At 45.7% G+C, this 14,617-nt stretch overlaps 1 protein-coding gene across 3 annotated transcripts in view; it reads right to left on the reverse strand.

The window, feature by feature from the left end:
- Positions 1–14,617, reverse strand: part of LOC128836348 (NACHT, LRR and PYD domains-containing protein 3-like) — a 136,835-nt gene that overhangs the window by 34,934 nt on the left and 87,284 nt on the right. Inside the window, exons 7-8 of one of the 3 annotated variants that reach the window (XM_054026553.1) lie at positions 5,775–5,945; positions 1,235–1,327 (exon numbers count right to left, since the gene is read on the reverse strand). The exons of 1 other annotated variant lie outside the window; for it this stretch is intronic. In XM_054026553.1, the coding sequence (XP_053882528.1) occupies positions 1,235–1,327; positions 5,775–5,945 (264 nt within the window). The remainder of the gene's footprint in view (positions 1–1,234; positions 1,328–5,774; positions 5,946–14,617) is intronic. One more of the 3 variants, XM_054026554.1, reaches the window with a different exon arrangement.

Here is a 14,617-nt window from a genome sequence, read left to right on the forward strand (position 1 = left end):
GTGTCACACTGTCCGGAATAGCTCACAACTGTGAGAGCCTACCTCAGAGCAAACTGTAGAAAAAGGGCAGACACTCCAGACTGATGGTATGTTCTATAATTGGATTTCAGCAAGCCAGTAACAAATGTGAACTCCCGGATCGCTATACCAGTCATAACAGGGAGTCACAGACAGTCCACTTAGACTGGAGAGTCTATCTTGCCACCCAGACCAACTGAACTTTGTGACAAAAGGTCATTTACACCAAAAATCACACCAAATCAGGTTGCTTCTGGTCCCAAGAGACCAGTCACTTACCCCAGATCAACTCATACTCTGGACTTTATACCAAATACAAAACTGGCAGCCAATTGAGAGGTTAAAGCAGGTAAAATATATTAACAGGTGAGTCACAGTTTGTAATTCCAGATTGTGGCCATGATGTAATAAACTGCCAGTTTTCTAAAAGTATTTTCAAGGTAACCAGATTGTCTCTGGGGATCTTGGCTTTGCATCTGGTACACTTCCCTGTAAGAGTCCAAACAGTCAGAGATGAAGGATCGTTCCCTGAATCCATATTTATAGATTCTTCTGTCAGAAAACAGGCTGACAGCTTCTACCGACATGGGCTTTTCCTCTGATGACAGTAAGTGAGGAATGCCTTTAGAGTCTCTGACCTCCGGTCATTATATACAATGGCCATTTGCTTTGAAACTAGCATTTCAGAAGGCTTCTTTGAAATGAATGAAATATGAAATTCCTTTAAGAAAAGCTTCTGAGAGATTTGTTGTACATCAACTCCACTAATTGCAGATCCACACTTGCCATTCTCTCTGTGCACTGATGGGCCAAGTGTCCAATAGAAAATCAGACAGTAGCCCTGGCCAACAAGCCCTGCAATCAGGGTATTAAGACTGAGGTCACTGTGTGTGACCCCAGAGTTGCTAAATCTATTGAAGAAGCTACAGGACTAAGAAGCTGCAGGACTGATAAGCGCTACCGGGCACTTGATAACCCCACAGGCTAACTCTCCCCATTCTAGGGTTACACAAATTGAGAAAAACAACAAGGAGTCTGGTGCCACCGGACTCCTTGTTGTTTTTGTGGATACAGACTAACACAGCTACCCCCGATACAAACTGACAAGAAACTGTGAGATTTAATTTCAAAGACTGTATTTCTTTCTGTGTTCTTTATACATGTATACCCTGTTTCCCCGAAAATAAGACATCCTCCGAAAATAAGGCCTACTTACAGTTTTGCCTCTCGTTGTAATATAAGGCATCCCCCCGATAATAAGACCTCCCCGATAATAAGGCATCCACCGATAATAAGGCATTTTTCATTTCTGAAAAATAAGACATCCCCTGAAAATAAGACCTAGCGCATCTTTGGGAGCAAAAATTAATATAAGACACTGTCTTATTTTCGGGGAAACAGGGTATGTCCAATGGAGGATTGGAGCACTGACCTGATGTGGTCATAGTGGCATACACCACAGAAGAGGTAGAGAGTTCTCTTCTATTGGCTGGAACATGTGCAGTGTTAGATTGAGTGTTAGAAGCAGTTAATTACAGTGATCCAGGCTGGAGATGAGAAGTAGATCGAACTATGTGGCTAAATCCTTGTCTGGGCAGAACGTGTGAAGTTTCTGAGCAAAGTGGTGATTCCTATTTAAACTTTCTGTCACAGGTCGTATCTCTAGGGCACCCCTGTGGGGTGAGGGTGGGCGCCTCTCTCATCCCTAAGGTCCCTTTCTGGCTGGAGGTGTCGCTATAGCACTGGTTTGGAGTGCAGGGTGCAGTCTCCTGGCTGTCAGTCTTTGGGAGGCGGCTTCTCCCTCTTTAAGGCATGGCCACAGTCCAAGGCAGAAAAGAAGCAAACAAAATAATCCTGTAACCCACAAAACAGTCTGGGCTCACCCCACTATTCCTCGAAATGTAACTGGTGAATAGACTCTTAGAAGGGGGCTGGGTTCCTAACACCCTGAGTGTCTTAGAGATCTAGGCTGAGTGCCTGGGCTCTAGTGAAAAGCAAAGCAGAGTAAAGATGGCTCCTCTGCCTTTCCACAGGGCTCAGGCAGCAAAATCTCTTCTGCAGCTTCCCTGTGGAGCAGGGGATCGCTAGTTCTGCTTCCCTCTGAATGCCAACCTGCACTGGCCTTTGATCCTCCCTTTTAAGGAGCCACCCCTCTCCATGTGCAATTGGTCTCACAGGTGTGCCAGGTTGGGGCTGTGCCCAGAGGAGTTCTTTAACCCCTTCCTGATTGGGGTGGGAATCTCCCCCACCACATACCCCACCCCTAAAGATGGAAGTCAGGATCCCCTGATCCAATCCTCATTTCCCCACCAGTCCTAGTCAGGGCCGGCTCAGCCCTCTGGAGCCCCAGGGTGAGCATGCTCAGTGAAGAAGGGGACTTTGGAAATTGTAGCTGCAAAGCTGAAACAAGTCTCTATGCAACATCAACACTGAGATTTTTCAAAGGCTTATAACTTTGAAAATTGGGGCAGATTATCATAAGAACAGAAATAGACACATCCCTGGCACAAATGATCCCCCATGCAAAATTTAAAGTTCCTGCTCCAAAGCATGGGGGTGATACAGCTTCTTATTGAGAAGTTCACCAGAACTACTTGGGGGAAAAGTGTGTTTCCCTAGCCTATGGATGAAAATGGATGAACCATTAATGCTGAAATTTCACAAAAATATCCAGCTTGAAGCAGACACCCGGCATGGAAAATTTAAGTAAAAATGGTTAAGGTTAGCAAAGTTATAAGCAACAGAAAACAGGGTATACTGATCGAAGTCTCAGGCCACAGCAACAGCAGGTAGCACTTCCAGCTTCACTTAAATATATATGTAGTCTACAAAGCAAAACATAGCTTTTCACATTAGCAAATATAAAGCCTTTCAAAGGCACGATACATCCATTGTACATCCTAGTACAGGTTGGATAGAGCCTTCATAGTTCATAGTATTCAAAAGAAAGAGAAAGATACACCATAATACAAGAAAAGGTAAAAAGCTGACGTGAATTCTAGCCCTGGCTGACATATTCAGTGCTTTCTAACTTGTAAATAGCCATGCTGTGCTATCTTGGGTGCATATTTTTGAGGCACAACTTCTGTGTAAGGTGAACGTGCTGCGACATTAATAGCTTCCCAGAAGGTGTATATATGCCTCCTTTTCATATCGTACTGCTTTGTCTTTTATTAATAAACTAAAATAAGCTGGATTATTTGGTCTCTTAAATACTTTTAATATTGAACCACAAATGTTGCCAAGCAAGTGGCTAGACCTCAGTGACTACTGTTAGACTGAGTGGATCAAGAAGAACACCAGCAGCTTTGGGTGTCGGTGCTCACAGCAGTGAGGGGCTGGATTTTTTTGTTTTTAATTAATTTCTTCAATCATGTTTGTTAATTTCTTAAACAGAATTTCCTTGTTTGTTTAAATTGTGTTATTTTTTCAGTTGTTTTGTTTGATTAGTAGTTAAACTCAGTTTCTCTCTATCCCGTGTTTTCCTTTAGGAGCTAGAGAGGAGAGTGCTCTGGGCCCAAAGGAAGAATATCCTTGGAGGGTCCTCCACGCAGCCCAGAGAATGCTCCCCAAAGCTCTTCCCCACCTGCTATAGTGGAGTCCCTTGGGGCTGGAAGGATGGGAACAATCAGAGGGTGATGGAGAACCATGGAAAAGAGGATTTAGTTGGGGGATGGGAGTGCTGTGTGTAGGTTTCATCCGGGTGTTAATTTGTTAACTGATTACCATGCCCTGTGTTCTCTTTAGCACATCTCAGGAGTGTGGTAATTGCTGTGGATGCTGTCAACAGGCAGTCATTATGCATTGTGGGGCATCTGTGTTCATGCACATAAATCAGGGGTTAGTCAACACTGCCATGGTGGGACATTTTATGTTTTTGCACAAGAATTCCCAATGCACCACAAAAAATTGTTAAGTTGACACATGTTTGAAGTTCTAACGCTATAACATTGTATTTTTCATTCATTCTGTCTTTGTAAATCTGAGGGGTGGGTGTTTGGGGCCAGGCCGAGCCGAGCCGAATGAATCTCCCCTCAGCTGCTTTGATGCTGGCATGCAGCAGGGATATGAGTGGCAGATATCGCTTAAAAAAATGGATAGAATTCTCTTTGGAATATTTTGCTTAATATTTCATCCACTTTTTAACCAAAATTATAATTTTTTCCAACTAACTCAAGTGAGTGGCTTGGCAGGTGACAGAATCAGCTTCATAGAGCCTAAGGCCACAAGAGACCATTAGCTCATCTAGTCTGCCCTCCTTCACATCACAGACCATTATGTTTCCCCTAAAATTCCCTGTGTTGAGCCCAGTGATTCTGAGTTATCAAGACACTCGTGTAAGGATGGACAGGGACAATATGGAACTGCACTGGGAGGAGACTCATTGTACGACTGCAGCTGCTTTTCCATTGCTTGTGCTAAAATCGTGTAGAGGGATGTGGTGGTGGAAAATATGTGATTGCATTACCTCTGAGCAGGTTAAACACCAAATGTGATGGGATCCCTTGTGCACTGCTGTACGCATCTTTGTGTGTGGCTGTGCAGAATTACAGGTATGGTACGGAGTAGTGCTGTTGCTGCCAAGGTGAACGGCCTGTATCAGACAGTCTCAACTGTGCACTGAAGCAGAGTGTTCTCAACAGCTAGAACTCAGCTGTAGAACTGCTTCTGAGAGGGGATCAGACTGAACCCTGGCCTGGCTATAGTCAGAGCAAAATGCAAGATCACCTTTTTGCTAAAGCCCTGACCAGGAACAACACCAGGGTCAGCATGAGATGGAGATGGTTTAATAAGAGAAAAGATAAAGAATAAGAGAAAAGAAAATTGGGTTGGTGTGACACAGAGCGCCCTTGGCAAAGGGTCCCCTGTTCTTTGCAACCAGCTCTCACCTCAGGCCTGACAAACTCAATACACCAAACTCTTCTTATACAATATTTATTCATCAAGTATAACATGTAACGTATCTACTGAACGCTGTGTTGTCTACCCTTGCCACATCCCAGAACATTCAATGGAAAACATCAAAGACCATGGCAAATGATCAAAAACACTTGGAGGTGAAAAGGAACATCAAAGCAGGCAGGGGATCACCAGCTAGTTCTGCAACTGACTGAGATTTGTGGGGAAAACATGTTTCATTAGATAGGAAAGGTAATTATTGAAAAGTGTAGACCCCTGATCATCCGTTAAGAGTTTTTTTTTTTTTTTTTTGCATTGTAACCAGTTGTTTCTATCACCTTCTCTCTTTCCTGGATAAATCTTTATTCTTTCTTAAATAAACCTACTTTTGTTTTCTTATAAGTGTTCACAAGTGCTGTGTGGCTTACAGGAGCAGTGATTGAAGGTAACTGTGGTAAACTGGGGTACATTATATCTTTGGGTGCAGGGATTCTGGTACTTCTGTGAATAGCCAGAGTCAGGGGCTGGATATCACAGGAGAATGAATCAAGGACTCAGTGATTATGGTGCCCCTCTTGTCAGCCTGCAAGGCATAACTGGGGCTGGAATAAGCCCAGAGGAGAGTGCTTGACTGAGTGAAAGGCTGGTGATGTCACGGAGCTGACACCCAGCTACTACTTGTAAGACTCCCTCTAGTTGTAGGCAGGGGGTAACGAGGTGACACTCAATCCCCGAGAAACATCAGAGTGGAATAGAGAAAAAAAAATCTTCTCCTCCTCTTCACTTTCTCTCACTGTGTAAAGCACTTTACACTGGGGACACCTGTAAACACACAGAAGGGGCCAAATGTTACTTACTCCAGTCTCTGCACTTTGCAGTTTGGGTGTTTCAATCCCTCACACAGCAGCCGCACTCCAGAAACTCCCAGTTTATTATCACTCAGGTCCAGCTCTGTCAGGCTCTGGCTGGTTCTGAGAACAGCGGCGAGATCCCTGCAGCCAGCGGCTGTGAGACCACAACTCCACAAGCTGCAGGAGAGAGAAACACAGAGAAGGGGTTTCACAGTGTGAAGGAGGCTCGTCACAGCCGTTCTAACAGGTGGCCCTGCCCACCAGCCCCTCTCCCTGACCAATCCACATGAACAATAACATAGAATTTCTGCTCCTCCACCTCTCCCAACCCCCACCCTATTCCAATGAGGAACCAGTGTTGGTTGGAACATCCCGCATAAGCCCCACCCCTTGTATTTCACTCTTGACCAATCGGCACTGCGAATGGCCCAGACACCCCAATTCTTAAACCTTTGTCATTGACAAATAAGGAATAAGGTTTGGGGTAAAACTTCCTCACTATGCACTGCCCCTCACCCTTTCCACTGACCAACCAGAATTTAATGGGCAGCCCACCCTAAGTCCCACCTACCCAGCTCTCAGCCAGTCAGATTCAACTTCACACAGATTAGCACCAGGATGGTGTGACCCAATCAGAGAAGCCCCATTCCTACAGGGAGGCTGTAGGGGGAGCCCCCTCTCCAGGCAGCTGGGCCAGGCTCAGGGCAGGTGGAGCTGGGCGATCCTGCCCCTCCGCACCCCCAGCACTATCTCAGCTGCTCCCCTGCAGGACACAGACATCTCCTGTCTCTGCCCCCAGCTCTGACCCTCAGGCCTGGGGAGGGGAGGCAGCTGCGAGGCCCAGCACTGGCAGCATCACACCCACCTTCCACTGTGACCAGGGATCAAAGGGTGGGGGGATTGGAAGACAAAGAGGAGAACAGTCCCACAACCAGAAACTCTGGTGCGGTTATTGCAACAGAAATTTTCTACTGGTTTCTGGAACCGCCTACTCCAGACTCTGGACTCCTGAGCATGGGCGGTGGGTATCATAGGCAGGAGAAGGTGTTGCCTTCCCAAACTGCCTCATGTGGCCCCGCCCATGCTCCACCGGAGTCCAGGACCACTCCTGCCTGCTCTTCCCAAAGGCTTGGGCAGGCAGGCTGGGAGCCATACCACACCACACCACCAGTCCCCTGGCGTTGGGGCCACTCTGGCCAACCAGCACTGGGGCAGTCCGATGCACCACCTGCCCAGCGCTGGGGCTGGTGACTCGGCTGTGCGGGGAGGGCTTCATGGTTGGGGTCAGGCCAGCAGGCGCAGCCCAGGGATGCTGGGGCCACACTGCCCGGGTCTCTGGAGCTCCTGAGCCGGAGGAGGCTGCTGCCATGCTGCCCAGCTCTACGGAGCTCTGTGGCTGGGGGAGGCTGATTCAGTGCTATCCTGGGCTGGGGGCACTACCTAGGGGAAGGGGCCAGCAGCCACAGTGGAAGGGGGCTGGGCTCCAATGGGCATGGAAGGGGCAGGGCCTTGGGCAGAAGGGGCGGGACTGGGAGGGCTAGCCTCCACAAGCTGTGGGTTCACCAACCGCCCATGCTCCTGAGGAAGCTGGCAGCCAGTGGAGTGTGGAACTATGGCAGCAGCCTAGCCATGACCATGTGCATCTCAATGACCAGCCCCCACCATGGCTGTCACATACTGCCACTCCGCCCTCCCTCCAGGGCTCATAGGGAACCCTCTGCACCCCTGACAACTGCTAGATCTTGCACACATATAGAAACACACTACCCACCAGAACTGTCACCTGCATGGCCTCCTCCATCACTACAGTTGCCTTGAAAATGTGGTTGCTCCACTGAATGGGGAGGGGAGTCCCAATGTTTCAGAGAGAAAAAGAGCCCTGAATTTGTATGAGGGAGAGAATCTCGCACTCCCTGGGGGGGGGGGTGCAGGTTCAGTCAGGCTTGGTAGACCCCTGAGATATTTTGGAGGCAGGAAACCAGATGCCGCTAATGGAATGAGAGACTCTATGTTTGAGTTGAACAGGAAAAGAAAAAAACTCATGGGTGTATGTGGGAAACTGTGGAGATAAGCCTTAGCCAGGGGAGGTGGGGAGAGGGTATTCTTGATGAAGCAACAGAGAAGAGCTCCACAAGATTTAAAGGTAAGAAAGAAGTGAAGACAAATCTCTGGAAGAGGAGCCTCTGCTGTGTGACCATCTCATTCCAAAACAGGTGAATAAATGTAAATATGACAAGTTTCACTTAGAGTTTACCCAGAATCCCTGTCACCGATTTCTCCTCTGATCTGCAAGGTGCTGGACACCTGCCACCACTCTGCTGAGGGTAACGCTGGTGTCAGAACAGGGCACTGGTGCTAAAAGGAGCAATACTACACACAGACAGTCCCTGCCCTGAGGATCCTACAATCTAAATAGACCAGACAGACAAAAGGTAGGGGAGGGAAATATTATTATTGTCATTTTTCAAATGGAGAACTGAGACACATAAGAGATTGAATGACTTGCCCAATGCCACAGAGAGTCTGAGTTTTGATTCAGCGATTTAATTACATGAGCATCCTTTCTCTTCCCTTGTGTTTCTCAGTTTCAGAAGTGCTTTTTTTTTTAATAGTTGAGGCTCTTAAAGAAGAGCTACTTAACAATCAGGTGTTGAACATTAGGGCCTGAGCCACTGATGAGGCTTCTTACCATATTGATACCCATTGTGATTTGCTAAAGTGTGTTAGAAGAATTCTGTCTACTGACCAGACCAGCCACAAGGAAACACGTGAAGATTATAAAGAGCTATAGGAAGGGAAAACAAAAATTCATATAAGGTTTCTCAGAGGTGAGCAAGGAGTGGGGCGGGGAGTGACCTGTCCCAGACATTTTTGAAATGTCAGATGCCATTTCCAGTATTTTAGAAATCTGTCATGTCTTTCAAAGGCAAAATTCTATTCAATGAAAATTACAAGAGCTTTCATGGTTTTCATCTGGAATTCTGCACTGGGATAACCGGCTAGAATGTCATATTATGATGTACTGTTAAGAGAACTGCATACACCAAAACCACATGACCTCAAATATATTTGATTATTTCCCAGCAGATGCATACACAAACATTCTAAAAGTGAGCATCAGCTCAGTGGGAGACAGGAACGCATGCACAAGTAGTAGCAGCTCTATGCTTAAGTTTCCATGCAGATTTATAGTTGAGGCAGGACTGAAAACCCTTTATTCTCACTAGTCTACCAGCCTGGACTCATTTGGGGCACTTCGGTTAACTCACCACCTAGAAAATCTCATTTTAACTACGTTAGGCACATGACTGGTGGTCATTACCAGGGTGGAAGTAGATGCTGGAAGTGGTGCAGTTTTTCTGTACCATGTACTGTTTAAAAGCTATTGGGCACCCAATCTGAAAAACAATCCGAAATTCACACTTTTGATCAAAACTGGCAGAAATCTTCTAAATATGATTGATAATGCAACTATATACTCAAAATAGTACTGTTTTGGAAAGTTTGGGAAATATTTAGCCCCAAATGATATATTTTATGTATTTTCCTCTACTTTTTTGCTCTTGGTTAAAACAAAAGTCTGTAATCATCCAGTGACATTATGGGTATAATTGAAAGGTGGCACATGGCCAGAAAGGGTTATCTAACTCATAGACTGACTTGACCCATGGTCAACCTTTAAAGACTTGCTATATGTAAATGATAGTTGGGCTATTGCATTAGGTTAGAATAGTACTTTGAAATGCAACCTGCATTGTCAGAGCAATAGAATGGCAGGTGTTTGCTCAAGTCTTGTATTGTAAACAAACAATACTTGTCTGTTACTATAGCTTTGATTCAAGATCCAAATGGAATATTAGCCTTTATGATGACACTTGATTGAAATAATATTATTGTCTATATGTCTTTTTGAAGTTTGTGGTGAACTGTATATGCACTGTTTAATGGATAAATTACCCTATGCTTTTTGCCATGATGTTTGGGAGAAGAAGGTTAATCCTACTGTTCTCTCAAGCCAAGAGGCTACTGGAAAAGTATAAAGACCCTGGGACACAATCCTTTTAATCTCAGATCCGCTTTGGGTTTCAAGAGGGGGAAACCCTAAGCCATAAGAATTGAGATGCCCAGTCATTGGCTGGAGTCAATCCAATGGTTTTAATCCAATGTCCTGAATATGGACATTGGATTAAAACCTATGGACTATTTTTAAAAGAACTTTTGGCAACTACAGGCTCACCATCTCTGTCTGCTGTGTATCTGAACCACAAGAATTGAACTCATGTCTGTATGTATATGGATATTTTAACCAACACTGTATCTCTTTTCTGTTTTAATAAATTTTAGTCTAGTTAATAAGAATTGGCTATAAGTGTGTATTTTGGGTAAGATCTAAATTAAAATTTGACCTGGGTATGTGGCCGATCCTTTGGGATTGGGAGAACCTTTTCTTTTATATGATGAAATGAGATTTTCAGTAATCTTCATCATATTTGACATGTGTACCTGAGGCTGGATACTTTACGGGAACTGCGTTGTTTGGACTTCTGCATCACCAGTGAGGTAATACAGAAGCTGTTCTGCGCTGGCTTGGTAAATCTAAATATTGGCATATCCACCAGCTTTTGGGGTTTGCCTGCCCCGTTCTGCATGCAGTTCACCCTAATTGAGTAACTTCAGCCGGTTCCTGTTAGGGTTCCCTCCCCACTCTGAACTTTAGGGTACAGACATGGGGACCCGCATGAAGACCCCCTAAGCTTATTTTTACCAGCTTAGGTTAAGAACTCCCCAAGGCACAAATTCTTTCTTATACTTTGGATTAAGTAACTTGGCCACCACCAAGTGATTTAAACAAACAGTTAGGGAGGGCCACTTGGAGCCCTACCTTCACCAAATATCCCCCCAAAGCCCTACACCCCTTTTCCTGGGGAGGCTTGAGAATAATCCCCTCACCAATTGGTACAGGTGAACACAGACCTAAACCCTTGGATCTTAAAACAATGAAAAATCAATCAGGTTCTTAAAAGAAAGAATTTTAATTAAAGAAAAGGTAAAGGAATCACCTTTGTAAAATCGGGATGGTAAGTACTTTACAGAATAACCAAAGACTCAAGAACATAGAGGATCTTCCCTCTAGGCAAAACCTTAAAGTTACAAAACCAGGGATAAACCTCCCTCCTCCTACAAAGGAAATCACAAGCCAAAATAAAAGTAAGCTAACGCATTCCTTTGCTAGTACTTACTAATACTAATGGAGTTGGAGTGCTTATTTTCGTGATCTGTCTCCGGCAAGCACACAGAACAGACAGACAAAGCCTTCCCCCGCCCCCTCAATTTGAAAGTATCTTGTCAAGCATTCTTAAAACTACAATACCCACCTGCTGAAGTGAAAAAACAGATTGACAGAGCCAGACGAGTACCCAGAAGTCACCTCCTACAAGACAGGCCCAACAAAAAAAATAACAGAACACCACTAGCTGTCACCTTCAGCCCCCAACTAAAACCTCTCCAGCGCATCATCAGAGATCTACAACCTATCCTGAAAGACGATCCTTTACTCTCACAGATCTTGGGAGACAGACCTGTCCTCGCTTACAGACAACCCCCAACCTAAAGCAAATACTCACCAGCAACCACACATCACTGAACAAAACCACTGACCCAGGAACCTATCCTTGTAACAAACCCCGATGCCAACTCTGTCCACATATCTATTCAAGTGACATCATCATAGGACCTAATCACATCAGCCATACCATCAGGGGCTCGTTCACCTGCACATCTACCAATGTGATATATGCTATCATGTGCCAGCAATGCCCCTCTGCCATGTACATTGGCCAAAGCGAACAGTCTCTACGCAAAAGAATTAATGGACACAAATCTGACATCAGGAATCATAATACTCAAAAACCAGTGGGAGAACACTTTAACCTGTCTGGTCATTCAATGACAGACCTGCGGATGGCTATATTACAACAGAAAAACTTCAAAAACAGACTCCAACGAGAGACTGCTGAGCTGGAATTGATATGCAAACTAGACACAATCAACAAAGGATTGAATAAGGACTGGGAATGGCTGAGCCATTACAAACATTGAATCTATCTCCCATTGTAAGTATTCTCACACTTCTTATCAAACTGTCTGTACTGGGCTATCTTGATGATCACTTCAAAAGTTTTTTTTCTCTTACTTAATTGGCCTCTCAGAGTTGGTAAGACAACTCCCACCTGTTTATGCTCTCTGTATGTGTGTGTATATATATCCTCAATATTTATTCCACTCTGTATGCATCCGAAGAAGTGGGCTGTAGTCCACGAAAGCTTATGCTCTAATAAATTTGTTAGTCTCTAAGGTGCCACAAGTACTCCTGTTCTTGTCCCCTTATTGGTCCTTTTGGTCAGATGTCAGCTAGGTTACCTGAGCTTCTTAACCCTTTACAGGTAAAAGAGGAATTAAACCTTTACAGGGTAAAGAGGGATTTTATGCTACCCTTAGCTGTATGTTTACGACAGCTCCAAAGGGAAGCATTGTCACACATATGACAGTATGAGCTTATTTGTACCATGTAATATAGAAAATATATGTAATTATGTGTACATAATTACTGATTTTAGAACAGTTTTCTGTCTGCAATTTTTAGGAAGATATGCAGATAAGGAGACCCCTACCCTCTATTTATACATTGCTTTTCATATTACCTGTTCAGCTCTGTGGCCATCAGAGATAACATGCCACCCTCCTTCTTCTGCCCATTCACAAAAGAAGTATCCTAGGCTCCAGAGAAAATCCAGGCATCAACTTATAACTCTGATCCTTTATCTTGTTGGCTGGTGAAGGACAGTAAGAGCACATAGAACACCTACTATCAATTACTGCCACCTTCTGCTTTTAAGGAAGGAAAATCTATCTCCCACCCCGAGCATGAATTACTTTGGCTAATACTTAAGAATCCATTGCTTGATGCAGCCTGACTTACAAGCTACCTCCTGTGCTGTTCAGTGATCACGCAGAGCCAGGGAGTCTGACAGAGCTCTGCTACATTCACTGTCTGAATTATAACTTATCTGCATTGCTTAACAGGAGCCTCTGTACAACATAACAGCCAGTTCCAACTGGGTCATCACCTGGTATCATCTGATCTCCCATTTCCGAGCAACCTAATCAAGAAGCTACTGAATAACTGCATCCATGTCACCTGTCCATTGGCAATATCCAACTGGGGTTTAGGCGTAATACAGAATAGAAATGGCACTGCTGAGGCCGAGAGTGCTTTGCTTCCAGCTCTCACATGTTTCATCCTAGGCTTTGCGATCTGCTTGGTCCCAGAGGAGCACATCCATCTCAGCAGTTCATGGATCGAAATTTCATCTCCTATGTCACTTGGGCTAGAGCCACTAGGTTTGTATTCTCTGGATAATAGTAGTGCCTGCAGAGCAACCAAGAACAGAGCCCCATTGTGGTAGGCACTGTACTCAGTACTAGATAGTCCCTCCCCTGAGGAGTTTACAATGTAATTGGCAGACATACAAATGCAGGACAGAGATAGAACACACAAGCAGAATGAATGGCATGATTGTTTGTAAGTATCACTGTTTATTATTTTGCTGTGGGGTGACATTTCTTATTTTTAAAAGTCTGGGTGCGGTTTCTTAGGTGGGGATTGGCTTAATAGAAAGTGAGAGGAAGGGAAAGGGGACAAGGAAGGGGGGAGGGAAGGAATGAGGGGAGAATGCAGCGCAGGTGGAGGGAAACAGGTTAAGAGACTCTGAGGCAGAGGGAAGGAGGGGATTGCAACAAACAATCAGCACAAGGGGAGAATGTGAAGAGTAAAACCGTGCAGCAGTAGGGTTACCAGGTGTCCGGTTTTCAACCAGAACATCCGGTTGAACAGGGGCACTGGCAGCTCCAGTCAGCGCTGCTGACCAGGCCGTTAAAAATTCAGTCAGGAGAGCAGCAGGGCTATGGCAGGCGTAGGCATAAGAGAAGCCAGGGGGCTCTGCACGCCACTTCTACCCCAAGCACTGGCTTTGCAAATCTCAGTGGCCGGGAATCACAGCTAATAGGAACTGAGAGGGTGGTACCTGAGGACGGGGCAGCACACAGAGCCACCTGGCTGCACCTCCACATAGGAGCCAGAGGCGGGATATGCTGCTGCTTCTGGGAATTGCTTGAGGTAAGTGCCACCCGGAGCCTGCACCCCTAACACTCTCCTGCGCTCCTTCCCCCTACCCCAGCCCTGATCCTCCTTCAATCTTCCAAACCCCTCAGTCCCAGCCTGGAGCACCATCTCGCACCCCAGATCGCTCATCTCCAGCCCCACCTCAGAGCCCGCACTCATAGCCAGAGCCCTCACCCCCTCCCGCACCTTAACCCCCTGAGCCAGCCTGGTGAAAATGAGCCAGTGAGAGGGGGGACAGTGAGCAACAGAGGGAGGAGGGATGGAGTGAGTGGGGGTGGGGCCTCAGATGAAGGTTGGGGCCTCAGAGGAGGGGGCTCAGAGGAGGGGTGGGGGACAGGCAGTGCAAAAGTGATCAGGTTTGTGTGAGTAGAAAGTTGGCAACCCTATGCAGCAGGCAGTCTGATAACATTAGTGTCCATTGGTCCATGCTGAGGCTGTTTCTCTGTCTGCTCCTACCAGCTGGGATGTCTCTCTGGGGCCAGTCCTTGCTCATCCTGGGAATTTCATAGAGGATTAAGACCATGGCATTAAAGTGGCAGTAGAGCTCACAGGGAGCTAGTTGTGGGGACTGAAGCATTGACTTCATATGGCCATAGTGACATAAACCATGGAAGAAGTGGACAGTTCTTGTACTATCTGTAACGTAGGCATTGTTTTTACATTCAGC

The sequence above is a fragment of the Malaclemys terrapin genome, chromosome 4 (assembly GCF_027887155.1).
Source record: "Malaclemys terrapin pileata isolate rMalTer1 chromosome 4, rMalTer1.hap1, whole genome shotgun sequence".
NCBI classification, from domain to species: domain Eukaryota; kingdom Metazoa; phylum Chordata; order Testudines; family Emydidae; genus Malaclemys; species Malaclemys terrapin.